Consider the following 16,269-nt stretch of genomic DNA (forward strand, 5'->3'; position numbering starts at 1 on the left):
AAAGAGCGATGTAGTAAAACAGCAGTCTTCATCTTTAAGGATATACCAGGGGCAATTTTCAGAGTGGAAAAGAAAATGAAGGAAACCTTAGAGGCAGTTTGAACCTCACCCCACCATGGCTCCCAGCACCACATTCAGATACTTGGCACAAAACCACAAAACCCAAGAAGGTGGGGAGGACACAGAACACTGAGAGTGGCAACTGATTGCAACAAGAAAGGAAGATGGACTCTTTCATCTAGTTAATTATAGGTTGTCCTGTGTTACTGGGCCCATGCTGTGGGGGTGTGCTCATGTGCCTGGGTGTGTATGCACTGCTGAATTGCTCTGTTAAAATGGGCAGCCTCAGTATTTCCCTTTTAATGATGCTGCCAGATTATAAACCCAAAAGCTCTTGATGAATGGGAAGAGAGACTGACAGGCAGCAGCAGCAGCAGCCCAGCTCTCCCCAAGGACACAGGATCCTTTCCTGCGTACCAGGCTCCATGACCCATTCAAATAGTAACAGGGCCAGGACTAATGTATGTCTGAGGCAGGGCATCATGCCTCAAATCCTTTATAGAAGAGAAATCATGTAAAGGAAGAAAACATGTAAACCAGGGATTCTTGCAAAAATAAAATTACATCTATGGAGAAGAGCACTCTGATGAGTAATGGAGTCTGTTGTTTTCACATGCTTTCCTAATTTCCTGAAACTAATAATTCCCTAAGAATTTTTTTTCCCATATGAGCCTCCTAACTGAGGCTCAGATGGGAAGTTCCATCAGCAGTTCTCTTTTTTAGTCAGCAGGAGTACTGACAAGTGCCTCGTCTTCCATGTGATTCTTCTTAAAGAAAGCATCTTGAGGTTTTCATAAACCCAAGATCAAGGAAGACTCCCTAAGGGTCCCCATGTACCAAAAATAGGACATTCCAACATGGCCAAAGGATGGGACTCAGCGGAAGAAGCAAAACCCTTGTCTTGAGAGATGTGAATAACAGAAGAGAAAAAAAATCACTCTAATGGAATCTCTTACCCGATAGACAGGTCAGCTTTGCCAAGAGGACTGACCTGATTCCTTGACTGCTGGCATACATGGTGCCTGTTTTTTCTAACTGGGCAAAGCTGCAGCACAAACTGGGGAGCAGTCATTTTTGTCTGATTCAACCATGATATGCACAACAGCCAAGGGGCTCCTCACAGGCCCCAGCAGTGAGGCCAGCCAGGAGTGCAGTTTTGTTATTGTAGCCCGAGGCCCACTTCCAATCCAATTACACACAACAGCTGTGCTAGCTCCTCTTTCCCATCCCTTTTGCTTCCTCAGCTATGTAGTTCCAGGATAGGTTTTGTTGTTATCAGGGGCAGTGAGTCAGGGTGAGTGGCACCTACTCTGAGTAATCAAAGCAATGAAAGCATGAGGTAGAGGCCAAAGAGCAAGTCAATTACCCCAACATGTCTGGGCAGAAATAGTGATCAAACCATCCTAACTCCTTTCCCCTACAGGAGAAACAGTATTCTGACACTGCACATGGCATATTCCTGTAAGTATTCACACAGGGAGAGCTGCAATGCCAGAATACTTGTAGTCCGTGCTTTCAAACATAGTGGTGTTTGAAAGCATCAAAATAAACATGAGAGTATTCACAACAATGGCCACACGCATAAAAGAATATGTGCAGGTAGCAAGACCCGAGGGTGAATCCATTTTATAAGATTATGTGTACCCCTGCAAATCAAAGCACCCGATCAAGTGGGTGCACAAGTTGGGAAAAGGACAGTTAGGCATGGAATAGAATTCTTCAGCTTGGAAAAGACATCTCTGAGAACATATATGATAGAGGTAAAATCCCAAATAATGCAAACCATGTGAACAGGGAATATTATTTCCCCTATTCGTCAGAACACAAGGAAAAAGAGTCACTAAATGAAAATCTCAAGTAACAGGTGTAAAAAATAAGTGAAAAGCACATTCCACATTTGAATGATTAAACAATGGGACGGTTATCACAGGATACTGTAGAGTTAAAAAACATAAGTGGATTAAGAAAAAGACTGGTCCAGAGAAAATACATCCATCAGCAACACCATGATCTTGATGCAGTATCAGGTCAGAAAATCCTTAAAACAGTGACTACCAGGAACCACAAAGGTGTATCAGGACAAAACCAATGGTAACGTAGTTTCTTAAACTTCTTCCAAAGCTCCTATTTTCATTAAAAAATGCTTCTGAGCTAGATAAATTCTTGCTCTGACCCCAGTGATCACTACTACCATATTGTTGCAAATGGCAACATTTCAGTGCAAGAGAATTCGATTTGAGGACAGTGTCTGCACAAAGAACATGCAAGAATAAAAACAATGGTAGTATCTGTGATGAAGAACATAAGCCTTTACAAAGTGGTTTCAAACACCTGTGTGAGTGGAACTGAAGGTAACGGCATGGGTGGATTCTTAATTTGACCTAGTACCTTCTATGAATAGGAAACTTCAGATAGGCCCAAACACAATTCACACATTTTCATGCCCGAAAAGCAGAGTTCAGGTTCAAGAAAGTAATACATGTATGCTTAAATGACTATGTGGAGTTAGGGAGACAGAGGAAAACAGCAGCCCTGACATGAAGAAGGGAAAGAAGCACTGAAAGATGTGGTTTGAAAGATTAAAGAGCTGGACCAAAAAAGTGTTTGCACGCTTGTGCCTTCAGGGATTTCTGTATCCTTATGAAGGCTATGTTCAGGCAAACAAGAACTAGTTTTTCCTCGGGGCCCCAGATAACTAGGTCATTTCTACTGGGTTGTGTCCATTCAGTTTCATGCAATCTGTAGTCAGCAGTAAAACTGTGACAGCAAACTGCCCAGAACTTCATCTCTTACTCTTCTCCCCTTGAACATCCAAGTATCTCCCCCACAAAGTGGATAAACATGACATGAATAGGAAAACACTATTTAAACTCTGGCACCTCCCAGGCATCAGTTCCAGTCACCATAATACCATGGATCCATACCTAGTTCTTTCTCCTGCACATAATCTTCTACTAAAAAAACCTAAGTGGGACAGAACATGTCACTTGCCCCTTGATCTACTTGTTTTTTCCAAACAATTTGTCTTCCACAACCTGGACCTCTGGCAATGAGTAGAAGGTGCAAAGACGGGCAGATATTGTGCAGAGGTGACAGGGGCACCCATTCTGGTCTGTGGTGCATACTGCTCTCCAAGAAAGGCACTTAACTTCTGTAATAAGGCTCTTAATCATCATAATGTTCAGCCCAAGAACTCTAAGCATGTTGTGAAGGAGAGGTGAGGCTGTAGCTATAATCCCAAAGGGAAAAATTAAGTTCTGAAAGAAGTTATTTCTCCTCTACATGACACAGTGAGTCAGTGACCTAGCTCAGTGAGTACAGACAGTAACAGTCCCAACTCCAGGGCCCAGCTCTAAATACTTGACTTTGCTGCTTACAATGCAGCACTCTTATTTTGTGACAGAGGACATAATATTTGCAGGGCAGCTAGGCTAGCATCTAAAAAACTCCTTTCAGTTGTGAAATAACCCAGATGGGATTGTCAGATGGCTCTTGAAAAGATCATAGCACACCAGCCCCTATTGCTGGAGGACCCCTTCTTCACAACTAGAGACCAGGCAGCCAGGAAAGGCTCATACTACACACTTCTGTTTACTTTGAACAAGACCAGCTTCTTTGCATGCTGCAGCAACTGCACCCAGCAGAGCTCTGTGGTTCCCACTGCTGCCAGCCTCAGCCTATTTACACCTACCTTCTCTTACTAGAGAATTAGTTCTAAACAGTATATTCCACAATTAAAAATATTCAGTTAATCAATGGTCTCTTTACAGCCATTCTGCTGCCTGTGGATAAACAGTTACCACTAGCTCATAAAATCGCTAATTTGTCTTGCAAACAGTGGATGCTTAAAGTAACCATTCTGACAGGGGCCCAGGGCTCTGTCTTCACAATAGAGACAGCTGGATGGGCAAATAGGAAGAAGGCCTCTGCACAGTCGGGGAGAGGGGAAGTACAAAACCAAATGCTCCTGGTAGTCCATACTGCTGCCCAGTTATGCAGCAGTGACAGTATCCTCCCCAGGAGGAGCACAGAGAGATTAGACTGCATGGGAGTAAGCAGTTACAGAGACCAGTAATGAGATGTGGGTAGTTGTCAGGCTGAAAATATGCAGAAGAGTGCAAGAAGACATGGAAAAGAGCATGCACATGTGACTAAATCCACATGGGAAAGCACACAGCAGTCCTGAGAACAAGAACACATGTGTGAGTGATGGGGAGAATAAAAAATGCACATCCAAGCATATAAATTATGAGAATAAGATGGCAGTGGGGCAGAAGAGCCCATTCAGAAGCAGAAGGATGGACCGCCCCAGGGTCCTCACAGTAACAGCAGCATAGTCCTGTCCTGGTTGTGCCACCTCTGCTTGGACCCCTACTACTGATGCTGTCATCCCCTGCAGATTGTGCAGGCCTCGGAGATGGCCCTGATGCTCTTCGTGACAATGCTTGTTTGTGGCAGAATATCGTGTGCTAATGGTAGAGCATAGCAAGGCCATACTTCCAAATCCAACCATCCTCCTCTGCCACAGACACCAACAGCCTCAGGATTTGCTGGAGAGACTTGTGACTTCAAGCCCTTGGTGTCTGTCCTGTCAGATCCTGCCAAGAGGAGACAAAAGTTCCTGGAGACCTCAAGACTGGGGCAGAGAAGGGTTCTCAGTCTCATGGGTCACTGAAAAGATTCAAGATTCTCACTTGAGAGATCCTTTCTCTCCAAGCACACCAGGCAGCATTTGCCATTTGGCCACTTCCATCCCCACTCTTGCCAGCTGAAAAACTGATTATCCAAGTGTAGAAAAGAAGCAAATTGAATGGAAAACTCATTCCACACCCAGGTCAGGTTTAGTAAAAGTTATGCAGAAAGCTGAGATGGAAAATAGCCTCAACTCTCCCATCATTCCACTCCATCCAGGGCAATTCCAGCTGATTCCCTGGGCTCTCACTGCCATTTCACATAATGGTAGGCCACGTGAGGCTCCCTGAGCATGAGATAAAAATTGGTTTCTTAACTTCAGTGGCAACCGGATGTGGACTACAGTGTAAAACCCTCTAGTGCAATTTACCCTTGCAGCTGGTTTTGGGGGAATAAAACCATTTTGGCAATGAGAGAGGATTCTGGGGAGGGAGGTTTGGAGTTCTCTGTGGTAAAATACTTCCTGATGGAAAAACTTCCCAGATAAACAAGCACACAAAACACCTATTCTTTTTTTTTTTTATTTTAAATTCATCATTTTTGCCCTGTCATATAGTAAACTTTTGATACCTAAATAAGATCAAACATCCACATTCAGCCAGAAAGGTACTCATTGGATTTTAAAACCTAAAATAAAACAACAACAATAAACCCCTTTGTTAGCAGAAAGGAAACTCAACAGATCGTCAGTGGACTACCAAATGGAATAGACTGCAGCTGGAACAGTAAAATTACTGAACTATATTTGTACACTAGACTACACAGATATATCAGAAATAAACTGTATATAATGCAGTGTTCAAAGCCAGGTAAATAGCAACACAAGCAACCATTTTCAATGTAATTTTCATGCAGAAAACATCCCTTTAACTGACCAACACAGTGTACTCTTTGAAGAGAGAAGTTTGTGACCTTTGATACTATGAAGCCCTCCTTTTTGCAAAGACTTTGCAATCCAGACCCTGTGATGTCCCATATGAAGATTTGTTCTGTGCACTCTCAGGAAGCGGGATGAGATTTTCTGCCCACCACCACACCATAAAGAGCAGCCTTTCATCTCAGCAAAAGCAACACTTACCTGGAATATGATTGACATCTGTTGAGGTGTTTTCATGGCAAGCAGAAAGCAGAAATAGAAAAGAGAGAGAGAGAGAGAAGAGAAAAAAGCCATTAGAAATGCACACAGCAATTCGGCATCCTTGCATGGAAATCAATTTCATGCAAAACCAGAAGTAATTAGGTCTGTTTGAAGGCCATCCATGCAAGGGAGGAGGCACTGGCTCCCTCTCCACTGTGCATGTCAAAGTGAATCCACCATCATATCTGTCCGGAGAGAGAGTTCCTGGAATCAGATAGAAGCAAGCCACGTCAGTTCCTGTAAGAATATTGGTTAAAATATTCTACTGTTTTTCACACACAAATGCAAAAGAAAGAAACAAAATCAACCTGCCTATTGCACATAAATTCAAGCAAGCTTTCAGAGAAAAAGAAAATAACCTGCTCCCCTTTTATTAGGGGCCATGTGAATTTATGACCAGGTGCAAGACACTCAACATAGTCCCAAAGTCCAGAAGAGAGCCCATTTCTTTTCATTCCTCATACCCATCATTCCCAAAACAACATCCTTCATTGCAGACAGCAGTACCAATGGGGAGAAGAGTGCCAGAGGTTTGCACATCCCATACATTGCCTTTTCACAAGATGCTGAATTCAGACTAAATGTCATTTAGCACTTTTTTGCTTTGTGAGGTAAGACCACTTTTCAGAACCAATCACATTAAATCCCAGAATAAATTAGTCCTTTAAAAAAGAGAGCAGCAAGACTATGTAAATTCTAGTACTGATCAAAGGCATATCTTTGAATGCAGTGCCTGTTTTGGGCAGAGCCCACCAATCCCAGAGAATGTGTTTTAAAGAAAATGCCTCTCGGAACTTTTTTTAGCATCCTAAGTTTAGTCTTCCTCTGAATAGCTACTCTTATCATAACACCACAAGAAACTCCTGAAATCTCATGGGATGAGAGTAATCAGTATTTTCCTTCCAAAGCAATCATCCAAAAATAAAAAGTGAACTTGCTTGGGGAAACAGTGGGGCCAGGTCCAGAGGCAGCATTCTTCCCCGGAGGCTTGTACATTACCCAGGAGTGGTGCTGCTGCAAGAATCATGCTTCCAGTAAGACTACAAAGCAATACATTAATGATTTGGACTACTACAGGTCCTGGGCTACTTCTGCCACAAGTCTAGGAGCATGTCATGCTGGGTGCTTTGGCTACACACCAAAGTCTAAGAATGTATTCTCCTTACCTAAACATCCCCTCCAATTTCCATCAGCATTTCCCACTTCCTGCCCAAATGAGCTGTGCTGCTGTGAAACCAGTGCCACTTCTCTTCCAGACACACTTGCATTTTGGTGGTGAGTGATTCCTGTGCATGTTGATTATTGTTTATCACTTTGTAATGGCTCCAGAATCATTTGAGGAAAAGTCCCTGTGGTACATCACACATATATCAAGCCATCCTTCCCTAAGGAGGTAATAACCCAAATGAAACAAAGCACAAAGAGGGACTTCTGCCTCAACTCATTTAATTTCCATAGCTTCTACTAAACATATATGTCAGATTTGATGAGTGTTATTTGTTGCCTTTCCTTTTTTAACACATAATGTAAGAATTGGTGTCCAGGCATTTGAGCCTGGAAGGACACTTAGCACTGAAAGTTGGCCTGAAATAATTATTTGTAGGTAGGAAAAGGAAACAAGTGTCAGGCAGCAATGTGTGCACTGAGGATGGAAGGCAAATGGAGGTGAGAACAGAGGCAGAAGGAAGCAGCGCACTTTTAAACACCACTGCAGAATGTGAGCACGATGACGAAGAATTTACAAGTCCACAGCTAGGACTTAGTTGAGGTGTCACTTGGGAAAATCAGTGGCAGTCAGAGAAGATGATCACACATTTCAGGAGAGGAAAAAGGGAGCGCCTTTATGGCACTGCAATTTCTGGGGCAGCCAGCAACTGCCCTAAAGCCTATTCTACACAGGTACAAAGCTCTAGGCCATGTTGTCCTCACAGCCTCTCTGCATGCCTGACAAAGGAGCAGGCACAGCTGCAGCCTGGGCTACCTCAAGGGCCAAGGAACAGCACACAGCCTCACCAGGGTGTCTGTGTTTCAGGAAATGTGTGGGATGTTTAGGGAATAAAAAGGATCAGCAGATAGAAAGGGCAAATGAAAGAGCTAACAAAGGGTGAGCAAGGGATAAACACATTAAGCAAGAGAAGAGGCAGTAGGCTGTAACTGATACACTGCTTGAAACAATACTTAATTAACTGTGCGTGAATTAAACAGGTCATGAAGCTGTTAAAAAGCGGAACAATGAAGTGTTAAGAGCTACATCAACATCTCAAAAAAGTAGTTTCTCAATGGCAAACAATCCCAGGCAGACAGCAAGGGGATTTCCTTTCACCCTTGTTTTTTTGTTCTGATGTCCGAAAAGCAGGCATCCCCAATCCCTACCGGTTTTACTATTAGCTTTCTTTTTGATGTATCTTTTTTGGAAAGCCTCCACCAACACTATTTCTATATACATCAGCTGCACCAGAAAAGTCACTGTTTGCATCGCTGCAACACTTTTGCAGTATTTATCTATGTGACAGCCCAGGTCATCAGTGTTACTTCCCATACTAAAATATAAAGGGAGTTTCCTGTATTGCAGACACCCCCCCCAAGTGGTACCTGCTAGCAAATGCTGGTTTTCAAATGGCGAAAGCACTTGTTTTTTTATTGTAAAAACACACATGAGAAAGCACTGCTTTCTTTGTGAAGACAAAACTGGCATCTAGCCAGTTAAGCCTCACAAAAGACCCTGCAATAAATACCACTGTGGCATACAACTGAAACTGCCATTCAAGTCCTCACAGCAAACCCTGTAACACCTCTGCAGTGTGGTGTGCCACTCCACTGTGGTGCACAATTAAAATTGTGGTTGCATATATCATCAAAAGGTATCCTTAATACGAAACCTCTCATTCAGTACCTTACAGCTGGCAGCTCCACAACTAGAAGAAATCTGACACCTCAGGATAGGTAGAACATAGAGATGGAAAAGTGACCAAATTTGGGGAGCTGCACTGACTCTCCTTCAGGCCCCATCATCTGAGACATCTCACATTCTCTTCATTTTTTCTGGTTTGTTTTCAGACTGTTTAAAACGTGTCCCCAGTCTCTTCCTCTTCCATCAGCACTATCTTCTTCCCCTCACAGGGACTCCTACTTGCTCCAGGGGACTAAGGAGGTGCAGCATTCCCAATCAAACAGGGAGCATGCAGAACCCAAGGTTAATGAAAAGTCCAGTGACCATGGGACTTACTGCCATGCAGATGGAGATTTCTCCACTCTCTTCAGCTCAGAGCATTTCAAACACAGAAAGGTCTTCTCTTCACAAAAGACAAGGCAGAATTTGCTTTATTCTATACACAAGAGTCCATTTATTGCTCCTTTGTAAAGGGCTAAGCTGCAAGCCAGTGCTGTTTGCTTTTGTTCTTAGATGCTAATAGCTGGGTTGAAAGAGGGATCAGCAGGGCTGCTGCCTTTATTGCAGCCCCAGCCATCTGGGTGGGGTGGAAAGGGAAGGAGGAGGATGAAGGGGAGCAGGAGGAACAAAGCAAACATTATTATAGCTCAGATCATTCCCATGCCTGTAGAGGAAACATCTGAGGTATTTTTAACAAAATTTTTAACAAGAAGTTTATCAGTAAGGGAAGGTGTCATGAGAGTGCACTTCTCTCTCCAACTGCAAGACAAGGACAGCACACTTTCAATGCACACCAGGCCTATCCAGTACACGTCACCTTGACCTGAAGAGATCTGCTTTCATTCCCATCCCCATGATGCATTCAACCTTGTCCCCTGCTTTGATGGGCTGTAGACACCTGTCTTCTGCCAGCTAAACTGACAGCCACTGGCTGAACTCACACATCACAAACCAGCTGTCAGGCAGACGCATCCTAGGTTAAGTGGAAATAAGCACCCAAAAATGAATGGCACTGTCTTGCACTATAAGTTCCTCAAGCTCTCTAGCATCCACCTCCAGGGTTCTCTGGTTATCAGCTCTCTGAACACCAGTGTGTGAGGAGGAATGGGGGGCAGGAAGAAACTGGAGATAGGAGGAGGGCAAAAGTTATAACACTTAAAGGCACCCGTTTGTCACAGGAGATCCATTCCCAAATAAGAGAGATCCTGCAATTAGATAGGAAAGTGACCTTATTCTGAAGCTCATTCAGTTACCAACACCTAAAAAAGCTTTTCTAAAGCAGATTTAGCTCTCATTATGCTGCAAATACAGAAAATTGATATAGGTACAAGTCTGCTGGCAGAAGCATCACTGGTTGGAACTCTCAGTCACTTAACTCGGACTTACTGATATATTTGAAAACAGTTCAGAGACCATAGATTGATGCATTTATGGCAGCCTGTGAAATAATTCAAAAGGTATGTGATGAGCCAGCCTGGACTCCTGTGGTATGGTAGAAAGAGATACTGGCAACTCAGAACCAGCTGATTTTCTGTTAACTGAGCTCTGACATAACATTTTAACAATATGATAAAGAGCTGCATTTTTGCTGAGCTTAAAGTGTCCCTCAAACTGCAATGGGAAAAGTCTTAATTAATTTGATACTTCAACAAAGTGTTAATTCCAGATGCTGATTTGGCAAGTGGTCCTATTCCATCCAAATTTGGTCTGTTAAAGTAAAGCTAAATATATGGTTCTACTTCACTGCCTACATTCAAGTTGTTAGGGACCAGTGTTGTTGGTGCAAACCTCTAGAAACCCCTTGCTTTTCTCTTCAGGACATGGTGATTCAAAACTACATGGGAGGGTTACAGCCACATAAAAAGAAATAGCATTTACATTGTATAAACAGCTAACGAACAGTTTACTTGAGTAAAGAACTGTAATTTGGCACTATAGTGAGATCAATCCCAAGCATTAGCACAATATCCCTCTAGTGCCCATTTTCACACAGGAGATACACACCCTGAAGATTGTTGCATTTATGGTTAACTGGGTTAAAATCCTGGCTGCATTAATCATAGAAGACTTGACATAGAAGACTTGACTTTAAGAGTGTCATGATTTTATTCCTTGTATTTACTTAAATTCTTCTGCCTTACTCTGGTAGTAGGCTCCATCCCTGTTATCTTTGCACTGACTTCAATGGAATTGCCACAGAAGCAGATCTTACCAATTATGTTTAACTTCCTAAGCATTTAAGATACTGAAACAAATCCAAGACTACTCAAGCCTATGAGCCTGTCACTGAACTGCACACTGGGATCATGAAGAACTTCACAGTACTAGCAGGTGGAAGCTTTATGGTCTCACTCCAGAAGAATAGGACCCTGTAATTTGCGTTAATGGAGTGTTGAACACTTCTGATTTTATTCAGCAGAGACAAGCGGTGACACATACACAAACAAGTTCATTACAATCAATTACATTTCTCTGTGTCCTTTGTCCTGTGGGATCTCTTAGGCTTCAGTCTCTTAGGAATAGTGCTCATTTCATATGTTGCATAGAATTGCAGACATTTGCGGTACTGTGCTTTTGCACAGCTAATACTTGGGATCCCAAAGCGCTTATTAGCTGTGAATATAGGAATCATTCATTCAGTACTGAAATGCAGCCAGCTCTGAAGTGAAAGAGACAGATGTTTAACAGCTTATAGGAACGCCATACAGCAGTTTAGCTGTCACGAGTTAGAACAACAAGAACTACTTAAAGACGTAGAATGAAACTTGGCTGATTTTACTAAAAGTGCCATGTGATTTTAAAGCACTCCTGATTTAAATGAGGTGAAAGGATTTGAATTTGAATCTTAACTGAATGATTAACAGTGATTTGAGGCTTCCAGTGCTTTTCTCCATACTGCGTGCATTTGTGTTGTGAGCAGCCTGCCCTCCCCACAGGGTCAAACATGAGGTTGACTGACATGTGCCTCAGTACATCACCCTCTGAAGTATATAAAGTTTGAGTGGATCATATATCTGCTAAAGAAAATGGCCCCTTTACCTCAATTCTTCTCTCAGACAGCCAAGGTGCTCCGGCAGAGTATGCGCTACAGCTGGCTGGGGAGATACTTGCAAGTCACTATGGTTTTGCTACAATTGCCTGGCCATGTAGAAAAGTGCTTTCATAACAACATGGTATAGATGGATTTAAGTATGCCTGCTGCTTTCAGAAACCAATGCACAGAGTGACTTAGCTCCAGTAAGAGTAAAAAAAAGAAAAAATCCCTCTAATTAACTCTGTATCATTACTATTCTTAGATAAAGCTGCTTGCTGATTTCACGGCTTTCAGTGAAAGTACCATTCCCTCCCACACATCCCAACAAATATGTTCATGTATATTCCTTGGGGCCTGGCTATGCTGCTGCAGAGAAAGTCAATAGTTCTGTAGCCTACTTACTACTAGCAAAAATCCAACTGGAGTTTAATTACTCAGTGCCCTCCAAACAATCTGTTGATCTTCATTTAAACTGCCTACATACATTGCCTGGGTACTCCAGGATGAAGTTGCTTTCTATTTCATCCTAGATGCCTGGGCACTGGAGGAAATAGAGGATTTGTTCCCTACTATTCTGCACAGCACCCCCTTACATGTCCATTCAGGAAGCTGTGTTCAAAGTCTTGTGGAGTACACAAAGATAGAGACTTAACTCTATAACTTCTGTAGAGCAGATGCAAGCACAAAAAATGCAGAGTCCTCTGTATTCACTAGAGAGAGAATGAGAAGACACTCATCACGCAGAACAGGAAGTTTTGGTTTAACGTTAGAAAAATTTGGTAGCAACAGGACAGTAAGGTTCTGGAATAGGTGAACTATTAGAAATTAGCCACCAGCACTGGAGTCTATAAAGTATTCCTCATTAATTTTTCAGATACATCTGATCTTGTCTTGGAAAGACTAGCTGATCCTTGAGACCTTTTCCAATCCTATTTCCTACTATTTTACTATTCTAATTCAAAATGCACTCTCCCCAGACAATCCAGTTGGTAACAGCTGCCAGGCATCACAAAGTAAGAGCTTCAGTAATGGAGCAGGGCAGACACCAAGGCCAAGCCTCTGACAGCAGCTAAGCGCACATACTCAGGGAAGAGTCAATGGAACCGAGTACCTTAATTAACAGCTTCCAGCAATGACAGACTGGTGGAGGTTGCATCATGATCAAAACATTTCACAGTCCTTGATGGACCTTTCCCTCCTTCACTTTGGCTGGTCTCTTCTGGAGCTAGAACTGATGCACTGTGAAACAGTATCTTCATTTGTTCATTTAAAACCTACAGCTGAATACATCACATTGGGCATACCCCACCTGTTGCTTTATAAAGTACTATAGATAAATATTCCCTATTCAGCTTCACCACAGCACTCTTGATTGTAACTGTCCACCTCACTTCCTGCTTCAGCCACTTATTTTCTAGACTGAAGAATGCTGGTCGATCAAGACCCTCTGCAAAGGGCAGCCATTCTGCACCTACAGTGAAAAGACACCTAAGTTATCTACAGCAACACCAGTTTTGAATTCCATCCTTGGATTAGTTGTACCAGGCCATTTGTCTAACTACTATATTTTATCACAGGTCTAAACCCATCAGAAGCCTGTCCCTCCCTGAGGGGCATACAGTACTACATAATCTGGCCAAAAACTCCAATGAGAACAAACCTATTATTCTTGTCAGAAAGAAACACAGGCTGACAAATTTATGAATAATACAGACTGTGTTTGAACAAACCAGCCTAAGAGCACCCTACCGCTCTGGAAATCCTTCTTCCTCACTAGGGCCTGGTGCAGACCCAGACCCCCTCTTCCCTTTCTGTTTAGCAGTATCACACAGCCCTATAATGAGCATTTGTCTGCCCTAGAATTCACTGGCAACACTTGGGCCTGTGAAGGAGGAATAGATACCAGAGGACAAACAAAGCATGTCATAGAAAAATATAGACACTCCAACAATGTGTGCCCAAGCTATGCATGCACAGTACCCTGTCTCCTACACAAACACTATGATTTGTCATTCAATGTTCCACACAAACAGCAAAAAGCTGACAAATAGTTCATCATGTTATCTACTAGAAGTGCCAAAGCTTTTTACACCTAAGTGGCCAGTCACAATAAAAAAGGGAACTAAATGACTTCCTTGACTTTAGCTACAACAATTAGGACCACTATTTATAAACCATTCATATATTAGGGCAGTGCAGGGGTTACACAGAAAGTTGGGTTTCATTTTCATAGGTTATCTTCAGTGGTATAAAAAGGGAAGATATGATTTCTCTTTCCCACTCAGCTCAGATGAAACAAGAACCTATAACCTTCTCAAAGCATACATTGCTCATACTTCTGCTTGTTTTTTCACACTCCTGTAACATCACCTAGACATCTCTGTACCTGATCCCATGCAAACACGGCTGGAAATTCCTATCACTATCTCCCTTCAAGGTGAGAGAACCTCACGCTTAGCAAAGCCTTTCAAAAACTACTTGCAAGAGTAACATTCCCAGGGACAGCTGCTTCCTCATGTTCTAATTACAGCTGAAACCAGTTTCCCATTACAAGCCGAATTTTCTTTTGAGTTTAACAAGAACTAAATCAACCAATGTGACACTTCAATGGCTGCATCATATCATAGCAAGAGATGTTCTTGTAAACTGGAGGCGACATACACAACAAATCTTAGGGATACGGGAGCCAGCTTCTCTCCAACAGCCTTCCTATTTTAATAGACTTATCAGGAAGGGATGGCAAATGAAAGGATGTCCCTAAATGAAATATGCTCCCCACTAGGAATGCCTGGATTCACCAGCATGGCTGCTACTTCTCAGATCTCTCTTTGCACTATTGCAAAGGCAATAATGCTAGACAGTTATCAAGACATAAAGACAACAAGGAGCTAGTTGATGATGACACCCAACAATGGACTTTCCCATGCTGACCACCACAAAAATTAGCCTATTTTTGATCAGTTTGACATGTGACCTAAAAGGCTAAAACTAGTTTCATTGTAGGCACTCTGATACCTGCTCAAAGTACTGAACTTGGGCCTGTGGTGTGTCACCTTTGCATTACCTGCAAGACTGACAGAGACTGAAAACCAGGGCATTACCCACCATATGCCACAGAGAGTACCTCTCTTCCTATTGAGTAAGAACCTGCAGGCATGCTGCATATTTTCAGCTGCCTTGTTCTCAGAATATCACTGTGACAGCTACCAAAGGCATTTACTACCCCCAAATCCACTGCAAATTGTGCTGCCTCCATTCCTCTCTTATCATCCAAAAAATGATGGACAGGAATGAACTTCGGGCATATCCCCTGTGACATATACACCACTGAGGATATTCAATAAATAGGAACACAAAGAACAGAAAAAGGAGTTAACACAAGGAGATTTGGAAAAAAAGTGATAAGTAAGCAGAGAAAGGGCTCGTTAAGCCTATGAAGTGGCCCAAGCTATAATCTATTTGCTGTACCCAGTCTCGGAATTAATAAAACAAATCCCTTGATAAGTCTGACAGAGTTATTAAAGGACGTTAATATACCCCTCAGAACAATCTGAAGAAGCAGAGCTGGATCCATAGAAGGCTGTGACTAGCCTAGTCGGGCAAGGGTGCTGGAAGAAGACGGACCCTTCTCCAAACCCACTTGAATCTCATTGACAGCATTGCTTCTTCCTGCCAAGCCTGCTCTGGAGGGGTTGGAGGCTGCAGAACTAGGGGGGAACCTGCAAGGAGGAAAATTCTCCATCCCCACTTCTGCTGCCAACCTAACCTTACATGAGGCAACAATAGATACTGCTTCACTGGCTGAGCTCTGTGCTGTCTGAGCCATTCTCTGCTCCCAGCAGGACTTGGTGCCAGGACACAGCAGGGACTGCATCCTGTACCACTGTCCTCAGAGGCCAGCACCTGAGCTCCGAAGAAGCAGCAGCTTGCACAGCCATGGAGGAGAAGGAACACTCCTTTGCCTGGTTACTCCTGGCACTTAGTATGCCTTGTACTGCATCGCACCATCCCAGGACAGAAATGGCATAGTCCAGCCATCTGCAAGGCACAGAGATGTCCCACAGAAATCAAGAGGTGGCATTTTCCACATTAAAAAGGACTTCTGGCAAACTCCACCCAATAGCCCAGATCCTGTATCTTCAGTATCAGAGTGCCTCTTTGTTGAAAGATCTAAGCAGAATTAGCATTTCACCACTGAATCCAGCATACACAATATTACACACCTAAGATTCCTGAGATTATACATCTCTTCTTTAAAAAAAGGGAGGAGGGGAAATGTAACTCCCACTTTCATTCTCAACATTGATTATAGGCAATACAGAATCAAATCTCTGTTTACTACAGGATTCAAATTGGATTAACTTGTAACTCAGTTCTGTATGGGGAGTCTTGCAGAAGACACTGTATTCAAGGAGTTAGTGATCTTGACCAGGCCATGTCTACTCTGTTGGGCCT

At 42.8% G+C, this 16,269-nt stretch overlaps 1 protein-coding gene across 4 annotated transcripts in view; it reads right to left on the bottom strand.

Moving 5' to 3' along the window:
* The window catches only part of NRXN3 (neurexin 3), a 962,180-nt gene that overhangs the window by 923,891 nt on the left and 22,020 nt on the right, over positions 1-16,269 (bottom strand). For all 4 annotated transcript variants that reach the window (XM_031048774.2, XM_031048773.2, XM_031048775.2 and 1 more), the window contains exon 2: positions 5,831-5,848. In XM_031048774.2, the coding sequence (XP_030904634.1) occupies positions 5,831-5,848 (18 nt within the window). The remainder of the gene's footprint in view (positions 1-5,830; positions 5,849-16,269) is intronic.

Source organism: Melopsittacus undulatus, chromosome 4 (assembly GCF_012275295.1).
Source record: "Melopsittacus undulatus isolate bMelUnd1 chromosome 4, bMelUnd1.mat.Z, whole genome shotgun sequence".
In the NCBI taxonomy this organism is placed as follows: Eukaryota; Metazoa; Chordata; class Aves; order Psittaciformes; family Psittaculidae; genus Melopsittacus; species Melopsittacus undulatus.